The sequence below is a fragment of the Thamnophis elegans genome, chromosome 6, assembly GCF_009769535.1.
Source record: "Thamnophis elegans isolate rThaEle1 chromosome 6, rThaEle1.pri, whole genome shotgun sequence".
Lineage (NCBI taxonomy): Eukaryota > Metazoa > Chordata > Lepidosauria > Squamata > Colubridae > Thamnophis > Thamnophis elegans.
Window position 1 is genome coordinate 17,103,711 of NC_045546.1, and position 19,193 is coordinate 17,122,903.

At 38.4% G+C, this 19,193-nt stretch overlaps 1 protein-coding gene across 1 annotated transcript in view; it reads left to right on the forward strand.

Moving 5' to 3' along the window:
- GRIA4 (glutamate ionotropic receptor AMPA type subunit 4) overlaps positions 1-17,658 on the forward strand; it is a 286,052-nt gene extending 268,394 nt beyond the window's left edge. Inside the window, 4 exon segments of the mRNA XM_032219807.1 lie at positions 175-289; positions 6,136-6,270; positions 16,453-16,593; positions 17,581-17,658. Coding sequence (XP_032075698.1) covers positions 175-289; positions 6,136-6,270; positions 16,453-16,593; positions 17,581-17,658 — 469 coding nt within the window.
- The last annotated feature ends 1,535 nt before the right edge of the window (positions 17,659-19,193 follow it).

Consider the following 19,193-nt stretch of genomic DNA (forward strand, 5'->3'; position numbering starts at 1 on the left):
ACAAATTTGCTTTCTTTCTCTCTCTCTCTCTTTTTTACAGGAATCTTGTGGCATACGAATGAGAGGTTTATTTAGTGCATAGATAAAAGCTTTTTTTAAAAAAAAAATCCTCATTTCTTCTAACATCTTTAACAGCTATGCAGTTTCTTACAAGATATGTTTTATCGTTTCAAGAAATGCTGTTAACCTGGCAGTTTTAAAACTGAATGAACAAGGCCTCTTGGACAAATTGAAAAACAAATGGTGGTACGACAAAGGAGAATGTGGCAGCGGGGGAGGTGACTCCAAGGTTAGCCTCAATGTCACCAAAGCGGGTAAACAGAACTGTTGAGTAATCGGTGCGTCTGCTGCGGTCCCTCTTTCCTGCTCGCCAGACCCAACGGTGTCCTGCGGCACTGTGAATACATTGCCAAACAACATCCAGATGTATGCAATTACTGTCAAAGCAAAAATATTTGCATCCTAATCAGATTTCCTTTTTGACCAAGAGCAGCTGGTTTGTCTTGAAGTCCAAATTGGAGTTTTTTCTTATCATTTTGGCAATTGCTCAAGAAATTCACCTTTTTTTTTAAAAAAAAGTGAACCATTCAGGAATAATATCTATCTCCAAAATAAGTTTCCTGAACCAGAAGATAGAGAAAGGCTGATAACTTAACATGTGGCATAGTTGCAAATAATTAGTGTTATGATTAGGGGCTATACAGGTTTAATCTCATCCCTAATTCCTTAAAGGAAATAAATCCTTTTCATCATGCATCTTTATCAAGTATTTTCTTGTCCTAGCATAATTCTTCATTAGGACAGATTTGCAGAATGCTGGTTTGAAAGTGGGCCTATTGGAGTTTCTTAAAAAAAGAAAGTTGAGAAGGATAATCCTACTCTACTATTTGGTTGTGTCAACAGAAGAGGATATCTGTAACTCAAGGTTGAACTGTGGACCTCTTGATGTTCTCCGAGCTGGTTGTTTGCTTGCAGACATTTCATTACCCAACTAGATAACACCATCCATGTTAATGAGTGTGGGGTTTGCAGTCTTTTTATTTATAGTACACCCCTATCAAAACTGGTAGGAGAAGCTACTAAATATAAACAGGCAACAGGTAGCCCTCCCTTAACAATGAAAATTGGGACCAGAATTTTTGTCACTAAGCAACAGAGTCCATAAAGCATGACTTAATGTGAATGCACTGCTTACATTCCAGCCCTTTTGATTACTGACATATAAGAGAATCACTGCAGGATGTTAAGCGAGGATGTCACGTGGCTGCCTTTTGCTATTTTCTGCAAGTTTCCCCATTGACTTTGCTTATAGGAAGCTGGCAAAAGAGATCCCAAATGGCAATCACATGAGCATAAGACATTGAGATGTTGTAATCATGAGCGGGACATGAAGCATTCAGATCATGTGACCATGGGGATGCTATGAGGGCTGTAAGTATAAAGACCAGTTGTAAGTACCACTCATTCAGCACCGTTGTAAGTTTGAATAGTCAGTGAACAGGTGATTATTAAACAAGGACTACCTGTAGAAACCCTGCACTCCCTCACTCTGATAATGTTATCTAGAAAGGCAATGAAACTTCTGCAAGCCCAGAGAACACCAAGAATTCAAGTTATCCTCTTGAATGCTATAGTTGACACATACTACAGCTTGTATAATTCATTTCATCAAGTCAAAATGTTCTCCTGTTGAGTACAAGAAAAGACAGTCAGCAATGTTATAGTTATGTAGCTGAGACTTCCTTTTGTAAGACATTATTCAGAAACACCTCACGAAGTCAATTACCTCAGAAATGGATAAGGCTAATCTGTACTTTGCCCTTTTCATTTGGTTAACTTAATGGCTGGCGGGTTTACTTAAAGATGGTTGACTGTGTTCATATATCATCAGAGGCATCAGCAGCTAACCACAATGATGCCAAAATGACAAACTGTATTCTGTGACATCACAGTGCAGGCTCCACTCTTTACACGCTTGCACAGTGCAACTATGGAAGGGATAAACTTTATATCATACATGTCACCTGCTGTCTTTGTTCTGAGGCCATGCATAATACGTTGATCCAGGTCAGGTGAAAATAGATATATCATCTATGACATGCTAATATTAGTTATAAACTTTGATGAGGTTTTGTGGGTGTGTTGTGTTGTGTTGGTATTTTTAAACACAATTTGGTTCATAGAAGGTTGAATGTATTATGCAGACTCAGAAAAAGGAATTAATAACATTTGATTTCCAAAGTTTCTTTTAAAGATTAAGCTCTGTCCATTAAAACACTTTGAACATCTAAAATTAAATAGTTATGACTCCCAACATGAACATCACATGAACAGACTTCTCCTTGGTATCATTTCAACAGCTCTGTACATTTGTAATTCAGATTTTTGTTTTTTACTGAATAGCAGATCTTTACATTCTATTATTACAATTACTGACATTAGTGGTCATAGAATAGAATAGAAAATAGAACAGGAACAGGAACAGGAACAGGAACAGGAACAGGAACAGGAACAGGAACAGGAATAGGAATAGGAATAGAATAGAATTCTTTAGTGCCCAAGTGTGATTGGACACACAAGGAATTTGTCTTTGGTGTAGATGTTTTCAGTGTACATAAAAAGACAAGAAACATTCATCAAGAATCATAAGGTACAACTCTTAATGATAGTCATAGGGTACAAATAATCAATCGGGAAACAATCAATTCAGAAACAAATCATAATCTCATTTTAAAATATTGTCAATTGCTCAAGGCTGCTTAATTACTGAAATATCAAATTCCAAACATGCTACTAGCGTAAGAAATTAAAGTAAATAGTAACCAGGTTAGGTGTCCTGTACAAACCATCCCGCATATCCTAGATTCTGAAAAACATAACAGTTGCAATAAATACATATTGTGAGTCTAAGCACTTTTACTCAGCTGTAGATCCCATTGAATTCAATAGTCTGTTTTGGCTTGCAGCCTAAACTGTTCAGCTGACAATTTAGACTTATTTTGAGTTTAATAGCTAGACATCCATTTATATATATATATTTTTAAAGAAGCAAAAGCAGGAAAATTCTCAAACTACCTGACAATCCATTTCGTGTATTAAGGATTATTGAAGCCAATAGTTTTGGGTTTACAGTAATTGCAGACAATTTATTTAAAACTTCACCCAGCAGGACGCGCCCATTACTTGAAGCGATGGAGCAGGTCCCATTGGTATAGCTGTCTCTGACCTAGGCCTTCTCTGTACATGGTGTAACCGCCACTGTGGCCTGTGCTCCATCACTTTGCCATGCGATTCTATGTAGTATTGCTTGAATAACATAAAATAACATATATAATGTTATTTATGTTATTTCCCACGTGAAGAACTCCTGTAAACCTTGCCGTTTTGAAACTCAGTGAGGCAGGCGTCTTAGACAAGCTGAAAAACAAATGGTGGTACGATAAAGGTGAATGTGGACCGAAGGATTCTGGAAGTAAGGTCAGTTGCTGAAGTTCGGGGGCCTATTGTTATGTTCACTTAGAAATGGAAATAAGTCAGGTATTGGAAGAACCATCATATTGAAGAGGTTAATTTTGTCTCAGCTCCCGTGAAACAAAATTGTATTCCATTAATACTGCTGTAAATTAATCCATGTTTCAACTCCACTTATACATGTCTGCAAAAGCCACATTCATCAAGACAGCACACATTCATATACATACACAAACACACGCACACGCACACACACACAAACACACACACAAACACACACACAAAGAAAGAGAACACGTAACCAAAAGCTTTTTCCATCAATAATAAATCCTTTCAATTTTAATTTGCCCAAAGTGTTTTCTACATCGTTCCTTATTCTCAATTTGTAGACATGAAACCCCTAGATTCAGAATGGTTCCTGTGGAATAATTTGGAATATTTCTATGAGATCTGAAGATAATCCTTATTTAATATGTGCCATTTTCTCACTACACAGTACCGGCGTTCCATTGTAACTCTTTTATGGAGCTGACCCTTTCTCTAGAGCAGGAGTGTCAAACTCACATTGTCACATGATGTATCACACCTTTTCCCCCCTTCGCTAAACTGGATGTGGGCGTGGCCAAAGAGTGACGCATCTGGCCTGCGGGCTGCCAGTTTGACACCTCTGCTCTAGTGCAACTGATAGCTCACAAATGAATTCCCCAAATTTTTTTAAACAAATTAAAGGCTTCCCTTATTTATTTATTTATTTGGTAACACTTGGAAAGCTAAGATTATAAAGTTATGTATCCAAAATGAACGCCACTGTCATCTCATCAATTTTGCAGTCTATAATTCAGATAAGGCATACTGTATTTAAAAATGTACCTTTACATTGTATTATTATAATAACGGACTTTAAAGATCATTAAGATCGGTCCACTTACTCTCATTTTAAAATAGTAAAATATTGCTTGTTGGTTAAAGCGAGATCTACTAAGTTGCTTAATTAACAATACACGCTATAGTGTCAAACCCAAAACAACTTGTTAGCCAAAGAATTAAGGTAGACAATCACTCATTTAAAATGCTATACTTTGCTGGTTCCACCACAAAACCGCGCTCGACTAAAGCGCGCTCGACGAAACCGCGTACCTGACATCATCACAGCGTGACGAAAAAAGCACGCTGTGAAAGATAAAGCTAAAATTAACCCCTAAACCTAAACCTAACCCCCCTAAACCTAACCCTAAACCTAACCCTTAACCTAACGCTAAACCTAACCCTAACCCTTAACCTAACCCTAAACCTAACCCTAACCCTTAACCTAACCCTAACCCTAACCCTAACCCTAACCCTAACCCTTAACCTAACCCTAACCCTAAACCTAACCCTTACCTTAACTTGAATCGGCTTGCTTTCAAAGCACTTTTTAAAGCGCCCTTTTTTCTCCGCGGTCGCTGTTGTCACGCTGCTGCTGATGTCAGCGATGTGGTTTAATCGGGCACACTTTAGTGGACCGCGGTTTTGTCGTGCCACGTACTTTGCTATACCTGATATACATGCCAACCATACTAAAATGAACAATAAATTGTAACAATATCAGTTCACAATGTGAAAGCAATACAGTGGCTAAATATACACTTTTAACACTACGCTAAAGCTAATACGCCCATGTTTAGACTCAAAACTGGTAGACTTGTGAAGCACCAAACAAAGAACATTCTACACTTTTTAAAAAAGCACAATCATGGAAAAAAACCATATTTTGAAGTTTCCCACGTTTATCTAGTGATCCAAGGAATGTTACTAATGTTTCTGTGCCACTCCTGACTTTCACTGTGAACAAGATTGCAACTCACTGATTAAGTAAGATTGGAAAGAGTGCCGTAACAGCACAGTAGGACATTAGAGAGTAGCAGCTGAAGAAAAAGATTCTTTGTGCCCAATCTATTAGCTTTAATAGAAAATGCATTTTTGCTGAGTTTAGAAAACACACTGCAAGTAATATTCATTAACAATTATACTTCACAAGTGTTTGGAAAACTTCTCAGATATTTTGTTATCTCTTATGACCCTGGGCATCTAAGAAAAGGAAAATGTATAAATCAATAAGCTCATTAGTGATATTTTTTTTAAAAAAGAAGAAGCTCATAATCTAAGCCACAATGAGCCATTAAGCCAGCTATGTTTGAAGGCTACTGCATTTAATTACCTAAAACTATTTCACCGTTACTCACACAGTAGCTAAGGGACTCCTGTTGCAAAGGGTTGGTTAAGCGTATGTCAACTTTTGAAATTTGTTTTTTTTTTTTCCAAAATGAGTTTACATGTCTTATATGTGTTTTAGGGTGTACCTTCAATAATTTGAAAGGTCTCTGTTAGTTTGGCACGGACTTGGTTAAATTTTCCTGTTTATGTAAATGAAGCTGTTCCTTAGACCAGTGGTCTCCAACCTTGGCAACTTTAAGACCTGTGGACTTCAACTCCCAGAGTTCCTCAGCCAGCTTTGCTGGCTGAGGATCTCTGGGAGTTAAAGTCCGCAAGTCTTAAAGTTGCCAAGGTTGGAGACCACTACCATAGACCACCCTCTGTCCCTTCTATTTTTGTAGACTGCTGTTTTGTTTTGTGCTTCCAGCTATTTGTTCCTGGAATATAACGCTCTCCCTTCTGTTTCCCCAGGACAAGACCAGCGCTCTGAGTCTCAGCAACGTTGCGGGCGTCTTCTACATTCTGGTTGGCGGCCTGGGGTTGGCCATGCTGGTGGCTTTGATAGAATTCTGTTACAAATCCAGGGCCGAGGCGAAGAGAATGAAGGTGGCAAAGAGTGCACAGACTTTTAACCCAACTTCCTCGCAGAATGCCCAGAATTTAGCAACTTATAGAGAAGGTTACAACGTATATGGAACCGAGAGTGTTAAAATTTAGGGGTAGGACTTAGGGCCCTACTACAGTGAGTGGGTGATGCATCATTTTGTCATGCATTGTTGTGACCTGTCTGTTCAGTGGTGATTCCTGCTTGCTTCTCAACAGAGCTTCCCCTTTTTTGAGGAGGGAGGCGGGGGGGAAACCTGGTTAATTTTGGCTGCAGATGTTTAGTCTATACATATATATGTTGCTAATAGACATCTGCATTGCAAGGATTTGTTAAATGCATCTATATATGTATATATGTATATGTATCTTTTGTGTGTGTATATATATATAGATAGATAGAGATGACACACAGTTTTATTTTCTTTTTATAAAAACAAGAGACATTTTCTGCTCTCGGACAGATTGGATTTTGTGGTGAGAATACAGAGCTTTGTAGAGAAAGGAAAAAGTTGAAGCAAGGTGCTAGGGGGTGGGCTTGCAACTTTTGTTCTAATTGCTCTTGGTTTTGTCCATGAAAGCCTCAGTATTAGAGGACTTGACTTGAGAACATTGGTTTCTTCTGCCTTTTGCAGCTCCCTGTGGGATCTGTAGCATAGATCAGTTCTTCCCCATTTGCCCGTCCCTAAATATACTGACCTAAGAAATCCCTACCTTTCATCCCATTAAATATTGCTGGCCGGCATCTCTAGAATTGTAATATCCTCTGGAGGAAGCTAGAGTCAAGAAGTTTCATTCCAAGAGTTGATGTCGATAATTAGGTTGAAATCCTATGCATACTTACTTTGGAATTAGTCCATCTAGCCCAGTACTGTCAATAAATCCCAGACAGTTTCTACCTAACGGGAGATGCAAGGGCTAAATTTAGGATTTTTACATTCCTTCCCTTTCGATAATGACAGCCTTTATCTCAGATGGCTTTAAAAGAGGATTGCATATAATGTAGGATCACACATAACAGTAAGCCTGGATCTTTAGCCAGGGTTGTTTGAACCAACCTTAATTACCTCACTCACAATTAACATTAAGCCATCATGGATGGATTCTCTTATGCGAAGCCCAAAATAAACCATAGTCTGGATGGATGTGATGTTTGAATCCAGCCTTTAAGTATATTACCCATTATGTTCTACACAACCACCTGATCGCAAGCCCTAGAAACATTATTTCTAGAGGCCAACCCTAGCTATAGTAGGAATAGGATGCTGGACTAGATGGACCATTGCTCTGAACTAGAAGAGCTTTATATTCTGAGATGTTCTTATTTAAGGTGACTGACTTCTGAGTAAATTTGCATAGGATTTGACTATTAGTTAAGTCTATTGCATTTATACCCTGCCTTTGCTCCGTAGAGCTCAAGTTGGCTGTGCTTCGTTGACCAGGAGCATCACCTGCAGTTCTGAATGCCACTGCAAATCTCCTCAGTACAGGTTAGGTGTAGACGACAAGCGAAGCTGCAGACTTCACTCATGGCAAAGAAGCATCAATTTATCTCTTCTCACTTGCTGGTCCCTTCCCACCCATACCCACCTCCATTGTGGTTTCATGTCATTGATTCATTCTGGAAACCTGTGAGAATTGCAACATAAAATGATGGCCCAGATTCTTTGCATACTTATCTATTGGCCCCATCTGAACTGAACAGAACTCACATCTCAGTAGACATGGACATAACTCTATGTGCACTAATTCACCCTCTTAGGTTGGATAACGGTAGCCATGGGCATCTGCAGGAAGGGAGCACGTGACAAAACATGCATCATTGTGTCATGGCTGTGCAAGCACCAGCCATTATATGTGTACTTTTTCATGTGTACGTACAGAAAGACAGAGGTTACATTGTGACATTGTGATGTGTGTTTTGTCATTTTGGTGTTGTTGGAGTTCCGAAAGGATGCATATGGATCTAGAGGTGGATAGAAAAAGCAGGATATTTTAGATGGCGTAATAAAGTAAGATTTAGGGATGACACAATAGCAGTATTCCAATATCTCAGGGGCTGCCACAAAGAAGAGGGAATCAAGCTATTCTCCAAAGCACCTGAGGGCAGGACAAGAAGCAATGGGTGGAAACTAATCAAGGAGAGAAGCAACTTAGAACTAAGGAGAAATTTCCTGACAGTTAGAAAAATTGAGGAGTGGAACAACTTGCCTCCAGAGGTTATGAACATTCCAACACTGGAGGTTTTTAAGAAGACGTTGGATAACCATTTGTCTGAAATGGTGTAGGGTTTCCTGCCTAAGCAGGGGGTTGGACTAGAAGACCTCCGAGATCCCTTCCAACTCTGTTATTCTATTCTATTCCTGATTTCAGAAGCAATGTTTTACAGAATGGAGACAGATCTTGCAGGCTTTCATTAGTGCTAAAAAAAAGAAAGAAATACTTGCGCAACTTCATTTTGCACAAATGCACAATCAATCACCCTGAGAGTCTAGGATTGATTGTAAGGTAGCAGTCAGGCATCACACAATCAGCAAATGTACTTCAGGATTGTTCATAATAGTATTGCAAAGGACATTCAGGCACAAAAACTCAGTTTCATGCTGCAGCTGTTTGACCGTGTCTAGCACCGTTGTTTCTACAGGTATTTTTAGTGCAAGCCTTCAGATAATAATATGCCCACCTTATGTCATTTTACTCTTACAATTGCAAGTTTGAATATAAATCAAAAGGAAACATTGGCTATTCAGATACAGCCTCCTAAGAACGTATTTCACATGGCTTGGGAAGCTATGCCCATTGAGTTGCATCCTGATTTGCATTCTCTAACTTCATGGCTTATCTCCAAAAGAAGCAACTTCTCCAGAGAGCTGAGCCTTCAAGCAGCTGTTTCAAAAGCTGATGTTAGATGCCGATTGAAACTCTCTGAACCACAGGAATTTTAATCAGCTTCAATTATGATATTGGCAAGTTAATACATGTGCAGGGTATGACCCCGTGTGGCCATATCTTTTTCCCCTTCTCGTGTGTTCTATTTATGCCTTTCTCCTTGTGAAATAATGTGTGGGAGAGGTGGGGAAGACCCAGTCACTCATCTCTCAGCATTCTAAATAATGCACCCATTGAAAATAGAACACCAAGGCAGGTAGATTCTTCAAAGAATAGTTTATTGGATATATCATATTGGCATAACTGGGGAAAACCCACGGTTTTCACCTATTTAAAATTGGAAGTTTTCTCCTTCCCCCAAGTCTTCAGTCACATTGTTCAATAAAGGTGCTGGCCGGTTGCTTGGTTACTTCACTTCTCCTCTCTCAGCCACCTGTTGGAGTGACCTTGGTTCCCGCAGGAAAACTTTTTGTTTTGACTGCAAAGCCCCAGTTAACTATTTTCCCCTTCCTGTCCCCTCTTCTGCCTTGTGGAAACCCTGAAGCCACAAAGATGATCTCAGTCAGGTTCGCTTCAGGGTTGACATCATCTATCACATGTAGATGTGTCTGGACTAAACATCTTAACTTTAAATTATGGTTAAAGTTATTCTTGAAGGCATGGAGATTTTTGATAAATTGCTAGCAAAGGAAGTACAATCTGAAATGTATTGGAATCACCTCCCTTACTTTTTTCAAGTTGATCTCATTACTTTAATTGCCCTCAACTCAATCATCTTACCTTCTCCCACCACATTTGACTTGCTTCTTTCCTTCTCTGGGCTAGGCTTTGTACACACAGAGATACCCGCACCTACGTAGGACTTAAAGAGTCCTGTAATTGTTGCTGCCATTACTAGTAGTATGGAAAAAGCACACATTTGTTCCGATTTTCATAATTCCATCCACACAACTTCTCATCCATTTTGCAATCTCTGTGCAATCCTGACATTTTGGATTCCAAAGTGGGGGAAACGGTGCCTTGTTTTTATTGGATCATCCCGCCATCATGCTATCTTTTCAAGAAAGCAAACATTTCCTGCAACCACAGCCAGCCACAACATTTGCATGCCAGGCTAAGCATGGGATGTCTCCCCATTTGAATTCAGATGTGATTCCTCTCTTAATTATTATCGCACGAAGGACTTGGGTATTTTGTTCCTCTAAGCACTTCATTGTTTCCATAATATTTTAAATCTTTCTATTGGCTAACCATTGTAGATTTTGGCTGGGATCTAAAGAGCTGCTTCCAATGCTTTCTTCAAGCTGGCATCCTCTGGAGGTTTTGGCATCCCAATGCCCATAATTTGCAGAGAGCCTTTGGAGAATGCCATGTTGAAGAAGACATGTTGAATTCAATGTTCATAGTACTGATATACTGTTGCTTGTTTTCCTTTCCCAGTCTGCAGCCTCTCTAGCTGCCCACACTGATCTGAAAAAGCAAATAGGAGGAGTTCCCTCCTGATGTTTCTTTGGGAATAAAGAGCCACTCAGAGTTGCGCTGGCAAGATGGGCAGTTCTAGAAATGGTCTAAATAAAAATAAAAAATATGTCAAGTAATATGATTCATGTAATATGGAAAACCAGGAAAACTGCAGTTGGGTCTGCAAGAAAGCCACATACCCTTTAGCCATCCATCAATCTATGGAGATTCTCAATCATCCAGATCCAGGTTGTCTGAAGGGTACTTTTCCAAAAAGCAACTGTACTTAACTTGATTTTTTTTTTCTTGAAAACATTTTGCTTCTTGGAAGAGAAGTGAACATTTTTCAAGAAAAAAAGCTGAGAAATTCCATGTGTCTTTAGGAAAAACACCTTTAGCCAGAGGTGGGCTTCAAAAATTTCAGCAATGGGTTCTCTGTCCGGTTGCTGGGTGGACATGGCCATGGTGGGTGTGGTCTAGTTGGCCTCTTGTACCATGGTGGGGGGCATTTTCATCTTCCCCAAGCTCCAGAGGCTTTCCTCGAGCCTCTGGGAGGGCAAAAACTACCTCCCCCAGGCTCTGGAGACCTTCCAGTAAGCCAGTTTTCCCTTTTCCCGAGCCGCTGCACAGGCCCTACACTTACCTTGCATCCCAAATGGACCATATGGAGACTTCTGGGAGGGGCACCACGGCTCTAACTAAGCATACAGCTGTTGCTTTGCTGGTAGCCCTGTGTTTCATGGTTCCACCACAAAATCGCGTTCGACTAAAGCGCGCTCGATGAAACCGCGTAGCTGACGTCATCAGGGCGACAACAGTGCGGAGACAGAAGCACGCTGTAAACGGTAAACCTAAAATTAACCCCTAAACCTAACTCCCCTAAACCTAACCCTAAACCTAACCCTTAACCTAACCCTAAACCTAACCCTAACCCTTAACCTAACCCTAACCCTAAACCTAACCCTAACCCTTAACCTAACCCTAAAGCTAACCCTAAAGCTAACCCTTACCTTAAGTTGAATCGGCTTGCTTTCAAAGCGCTATTTAAAGCGCCCTTCTTTCTCCGCGCTCGCTGTTGTCACCCTGTTGATGACATCAGCGACGCGGTTTAATCGGGCGTGCTTTAGTCGAGCGCGGTTTTGTCATGCCACGGCAATTCATATACTGTATAGCTTCATTCTAAACCACTATTGCACTCTCAGCTCCAACTATTTTCCTAAATTATCAGTAGTTGAAGCTCTGATTTCCAATTAAGAATGATGGAGACAATACCTATCGGGATACAGGTAGTCCTTGAGTTACGACTATAATAATCACAGACCTAACTAATGATAGTCATAAATGGGCCAGTTATGTGATCAATTGGCTTTTATCATCTTTTTTTACAGCAGATGTTGAGCTAATTACCATGGTCGTTAAGTGAATATGTGGTCATTAAGTTAATGCCATGATTAAATGAACCAATAGTTTACAATGGGCGAGATTTTGCTGCAAACTGCAAGTAAATAATAGTTTTCAGCAAAACCAGTGTAAAATGTGGCCGTTTTGACTGTGGGATGCTGCAAATGGCTGTGAATGCAGCTTAGTCTACTGAGTGGACCAAAATGTGGTCACATGACTGGGAGGAAGCTGACCATAGGAACTTTGAATCTGGTTGTAAGCACCCCCAAGTAGGTCCATCAGGACTTTGAACAATTGCTAAACAACCAGCCATAAATTGAGGACTACCTGTATTATTGGCAGATGTATATTCGCAACATAAATAGGTTCAGGGATGGTCCATATTATTGTGGTGCCTGATACAGAACAGTAAATTGAATAACTAGTATGATAGAAAACAGAAACAAAATTATCCTGATTAAAGAAATGGGTTGAAAATAACAAGAAGAAATAGAATAGAGACAAGTACAAAGTGCCTCATTTCACTTAGAATAGTTTCCTTAACTTTTGGCAACTTTCATGTGTGGAATTCAACACCCAGAAATTCTCAGTCTGCATACTGATTGGGGATTTCTGGGAATTGAAGTCTACACATCTTAAAGTTATCAAGGTTGAGAAGTTAGGAAAAAAATATCAAATTGGCTTGATAACTGTATGCATGGAAAAGATCTTAAGAGTTGACACAAAAAATGCAAAAATTAGTTTAGGTTGCATCAATAGAAGTATAATTTCTAAGTTACAGGGAGGAAATTTCTAACTTATTACATCCTAGTCAGACTTTTCCGGGGACGCGGTGACTCAGTGGCTGAGATGCTGAGCTTGTCGGTCAGAAAGGTTGGCAATTTGGTGGTTCGAATCCCTAGTAACGTGAGCTCCCGTTACTTGTCCCAGCTTCTGCCAACCTAGCAATTCGAAAGCATGTAAAAATGCAAGTAGAAAAATAGGAACCACATTTGTTGGGAAGGTAACAGCACTCCGTGCCCCTTCGGCATTTAGTCATACCAGCCACATGACCATGGAGATGTCTTCAGACAGTGCTGGCTCTTCAGCTTTGAAATGGAGATGAGTACCACCCCCTAGAGTCAAGAACTACTAGTCCATATATGCGAGGGGGAACCTTTTTAATTAGACATCAGGTGTGTCAAACTCACGGCATCCTGTCATGTGATGTATCACAACTCCCCCCCATTGCTAAAACAAATGGGCGTGGCCAGTGCATGATGCATCCAGCCTGCAGTCCGCAAGTTTGACACCCCTACTTTACATCAAATGCTCTATTCAGTTCTGGACACCACTTTCTAAGAAGGAAACATTCAGAAAAACACAAAGAATGAAAGTAAGAATGAATAGGAACCTGGAAACTAAACATTAGAAGGAAAATCAGTAATGTTAAACCTTAAAAATAAACGAGGAAAGGGATTGTAACGGCACTTTTTAAGTCAGGGGGTCTCCAACCTTGGCAATTTTAAGACTTGCGGACTTAAGACTTGAGGGCAAAGCAAAGCAATTCTGGAAGTTGAAGTCCACAAGTCTTAAAGTTGCCAAGGTTGTAGACCCCTGTTTTAAGTTCCTGAAGGCAGGGAAGGAATTCACATTATATAAACAGTACTCTGTTTAAACAGAAGATGGGACGCATATAATGCTGATAATGAAGATTTTATTTGAGTGTTAGGAGAGAAAAGCTGTAGAGTAGGAGTAATTTGATAGTAGTCAAGGAAATTGGTGAACTCAGCATGGCGGATTTTATTCATGCAGGCTTCTTTAGACCTTTTTTGAAAAGCATGCCTTAATAAGTATTCCAACTTTGGGGAGAGTTTTAGACTCAATTCCCATAGAACCTCTTCCAACTATAGTTCTAGAAGTGGCAGCATATAGAATTCGTCAAAGTCAAACTGCGGAGTAACTAAAGGCAGCTAAATTATTTTGGCCCATGAGTTGAAGAGGCTCACAAAGACCCACTCATCCCTGGCAGTAAAAAAAAATATATAATGATAAAATAAGGAATACATGGTATCTCTTTCAAACTTGATTTCAAAATAGTAAGGCTGGATTTCGATTAAATAAAAGCAACCAACAAAGCTATTTTTAAGCTCTTGCTTTGTTTGACACTGAAATAATAGCACACAGCAACCTGATCACTTGGTCCCACTTGCTACATTGCAATTATCTATGCCTGCATTTTTTAAAGGTTCGCTTTAAACAGACACCTAACTGCTTTTAAATATATCGCAGGGAGAAAAAAGTAAACAATAAGTTCAATAATAAATGATAGTAAACAAAGCAAAATGAAACAGCCCAGAAAATAACAGAAACAAAAACAAAGAAATAAAAAGCTAATAAGGATTTATTCCCTTATTTATTAAACTTGTATGCCACTCATCTCACTGTTGAAGCGAATATTTGCTGTTCAATATTTGTTGTATTATTCTTACCCAAGGTCATACAGAACTAATTTATCCTACTTTAATCTGCTGAATACAACTTTCTGTAAAGAAAATTAACTGTTGTATAGATTTAAGAATGTCATAATATTTTTCTAATTGGATAACTGATGTAGGAATTTCAGAAGTAATTAAGACATCAGGACCAACTTGTACAATGAAGGGATGATATTCAAGTTTAAATAACAATTTAAAATTTGACCAGATATCCCACAGTATTAATAGAAAGTGGGTTAGAGCAGCGTGGTGGCCTAAGAGAGGAGCTCTGACCTCATAATCAGAGGCTGTGAATTCTATCCTAGGTAGTGGCAGATTATTTCTCTCTCTGGGTGCAATGAGAAAATATGTACTGTGAGTTCGGCATAGGCATAAGGAAGGGCATTGGCCAATAATTGCTCAACTCCATTCAGTCGCCCTGACTCAACCCCGATGCAAGAAATTACAGGGCTGTTAAAGTGGGGGGGGAATAGAAAGTCATTTCACATGTGGATAATATATAATATATGATTTAATTGCCTATATTGTCATTGAACAGCCATAGAAATTCTTGTTTTAAAGAACTGAACAATACTGTAAATTGATTTAAAACAGGCGGGGAGAGACTGCCTGAATCTACCATAAATGACCCTCTCTTGTGTGTGTTTATACATAAATATTTTTCCCTGCTGTATGTTATACACTTGCTCTTTTGCATGTAATACGCATCCTTGACCAAGATTACCAAGTCAGTGTGTTTTAATAGCATACTTGGTTCAAGTCTTCTGTTAATATTCCTTTACACTAAAGTTGCAGCCCAATACCAACTACCCTTTCTTAGAAGAAAGGCTCATCAAACTTAATAGAACTTTTGACCAAATAAAAGCAAGGATCGCTCCAACCTTATAAAAAAAAACCTTTAACATTTGATTACACTGTTGAATTTGATGAACCTTACACCCAACTAAACAGAATCCTGGGATGCCAAAGTTAGGGAAAAGCAATGTTATTTGAGATGGGCTTTAAATTAGTTATCTGCAATGGATTGAAATCAGGCTTAGCTTTAAAAATAGATTTGTGGGAATTAGTGGGACAAGTTATTGATGATTAACTCTTAAGCCCCAAAGATTTAATAGATGTATTATTGTAGGATATCCATTCATAATTGATAGGAGCTGTTATTTTTAGAAAGTGACATTTTCCATACTTTTGAGTGTTTTTAACTGAACGAAAAGTAGAGTAAGGGAGGAAATGAAAGATTAACTCCCAATGGCTTCATTTGAGAGAGGTTGGGCTATATTTAATTCTTCTCTTAAACAGATGGAACTGAAAAGAGCTTTGACTGAAACTTTTACCACTGAACTACACAGAAAATGTGATTTTTTTAAAAAAAAACCTGGGCTTCTGTAGACAGTATCAGTATGATACTGTACCCCATTTGCAAGATCATTTGCAAGCAAGTTCTATCTCAGGGGTTCCCAAACTTGGAAATTTTAAGACTTGTGGACTTCAATTCCCAAAATTTGCCAGTCAACATAGCCTAGCTGACTGGAGAATTCTGGGAGTTGAAGTCCACAAGTCTTAAAGTTGCCAAGTTTGAAGACCTCTCGTCTATCTCATATTCTTATTGATTTTACATTTTTAGAAAGATAGAAGACAAAAGTATAAGGACCAATTGCTTAGGAAACTGGGCAACAGAGACACATTTTGCATTTGTTACAGAGTCTTTTATTAAATTTTAATATAAATCAAACTCCCAGGTTGATATTTGAGAGCTTTACTTTTTTTATAAAAAAAAGACAAATTGCATTATTATTTTTATTATTACTATTATGATTATCACATAGCACAATAATGCAGATGTCTACCTACGGAAATTTTTTGGTGTTTGCTGTGTATTTATCTTCCCGAGGAATAGATTCATTGTTAACACTTCCTTTTCTTCCCTCTTTCCCCTCTTCTCTTTCTTGCTTCCCAGCTGACCTTTTCTGAAGCCATACGAAACAAAGCCAGATTATCAATCACGGGAAGCATGGGAGAAAACGGTCGCGTTCTCACTCCGGATTGCCCAAAAGCCGTACACGCTGGAACTGCAATTAGACAAAGTTCAGGATTGGCGGTAATTGAATCCGATCTACCATAAAAACCAAAAAAATAATCGAGTGCCTTAATTAACCTGTGTCAGTGACTGACGGGAATACAGCACGGACTGTGACATGACACGGGAAATGTCCTTGATGAACTTAGAAACAGGCTGAGTATGGGAAGGGCATCAAAACGTGTCGTCAGCAGCCAATGCGTGCATGGTCTCAGTTCGGAAGCCCAAACTCAGATTTTTATATCAGGAAAAAGTTTGTGTGTATGTATGTCTGTCTGTCTGTATAGATATGTGATATATATTTATATATGCATATATATATATATATATATATATATATATATATATATATATATATATATATGTGCATATATGTGCATATATATGTATATGTGTATATACATTTATATGCATATATATATATATATATACATACACACATACATACATCTATATAGATATAGATATATATAAAATTCATAATTTAGTTTTGTGGGGGGGAGGGGTTGGGAAAGAAATATGAACAGCAAGAGATTTCTCTCACAAGGACTTGCCAATTTAGCGCATTAAAACTATGAGGAACAGACGTGAGGGAAGGCCGTGAGTCTTTCTGTCAGCAAAGTGGGGAGCCAGTGGCTGTAGAAATCAATGAACATATTAACCTGTGTCTCCAGATGAACAACAGTATACAATGGGAAGAATATCCAGCTGTGGAAACAAGTTTTAACTAAACTGTGAGAAGGAGGAAAAAAAAAACATGTAAATCCTGTGGAAAAAAAAAATAAAAAATATGGGAACAAAAGAGGAATATTGAAACATGCTTGCTTTTTAATGGATGTAAATTCAGTAGTGGAGAACACAATTCTTTTTTCTAACCATCTTAGGGAACAATTCATTGCAATAACTGATATAAAATGGCATCACTGTAATAAATTTCAAAGACTTTTTTTTTTACATTGTTGGCCCTCCTCTCATTTGCTGTTACCGTCATTCTGTTCCATCATTCAGTGTTCGACGGATTTCCATCTGTCTAACTACAAGAAACCAACAAATGCGTTTAGAGAACACCATCAGTCTGCCGTGTAGAATCAAAGAGACTACGGGTCACTCATGTTACCGATATTATTTATAATCTTGTTCTGTGTAAAAAAAAAAAACTGTGGTTTTTGTACCCACCAAAAAGGAATAAAATAACAACTGTTCTTTTAACACCTGGAGTGATTTTTCTGATATGAGGAACACAATTCGCAGTGTTAAGACAAGTTATATTAACACAAAGTTGTGTATCAATGACATGAAGTATGATGAGTATTTTTTTTAAGGCTGGAAAAAGAATAACGTCTTTCAACTTTGCCATTGATTCAGTCCAACACAAGTAAACATACTGATACCAAATATGAACTTTAAGGCATGTGTATATGTAGACTGCTCAAGAGAACCTAAGCTGTGACAAGAAAAAAAAATAACTTTATACCTTGCATTCATTATAGAAATTAAACAGATATTATTCTGCATTTTATTTTACCCATTGCATCCCATTGTTTATTGAGAGAACTACAAGGAGCTTTATTTAATTTTAAATTTTCACTATGATCAAGAAAAGGTGTATTGAACTATTTCTTTGACTGCTGAGCTTAAACTGGATCATAGTTTTGTAATCGGTTTATGTTTTGAAACCATTGTTCAGTGGGATTTTTTGGCACTTTTGCACAATTCAAGTATATGAATGGAAGTTATCAGTCAGAAAGTCAGAAATGTATATATACTGTTAAAAGTTGGGAGCTGTTATGAATCTGTATCTGGACTTATGTGACATGTTCATAATTTGATTCCTTCATTGCTTTCTCACCAAAGCTCCAGAAAATAATCATTATCACTTGAACAACTATTAAATTAAAATGTGGAATCTGAATTTGAAAAAAGGGACAAAGGTTAGTGGTATCATCCATTGCTAGCCAACCAATATCCTATTCACAATTATATTCTGGAACCACTGACCTAGTTTTTCTTATTCTCGCTGGATTCAACTGCACATCTATGTATATTTATATGCATACTATTTTTGTTTTACATTGATGGTAATTTTCTCTTTCTCAATAGAGGGCTAGATAAAGCTTTCCAAAACAAAATTCAGAAATAATTTATATCTTGCTTTTCTTCTTCTTCTTCCTCCTCCTCCTCCCTCCTCCTCCACCACCACCTCCACCACCACCACCACCACCACCACCTCCTCCTCCTCCTCCTCCTCCTCCGCCTCCTCCTCCTCCTCCTCCTCCTCCTCCTCCTCCTCCTCTTCTTCTTCTTCTTCTTCTTCTTCTTCTTCTTCTTCTACTTCTTCTTCTTCTTCTTCTTCTTCTTCTTCCTCCTCCTCATTATTATTATTGTTATTGTTATTATGGAATTTTAGTTATTGATAAACTTTTATAAACTGTCTCAGTTCTAACAGATAGTTTACAGCAAAGTAGAAGTAAAACATTGAAAGACTATAAAAACAAAGATTTATGAATCAGACTAAGATAACAGTGATACCTACAATGATGCCTACACTCAATACAGGTGAAAAGCAGACTGGAACAGCAATTTCTACAGCCTTGCAAAATGCAAGAAGAGATACAACCAAA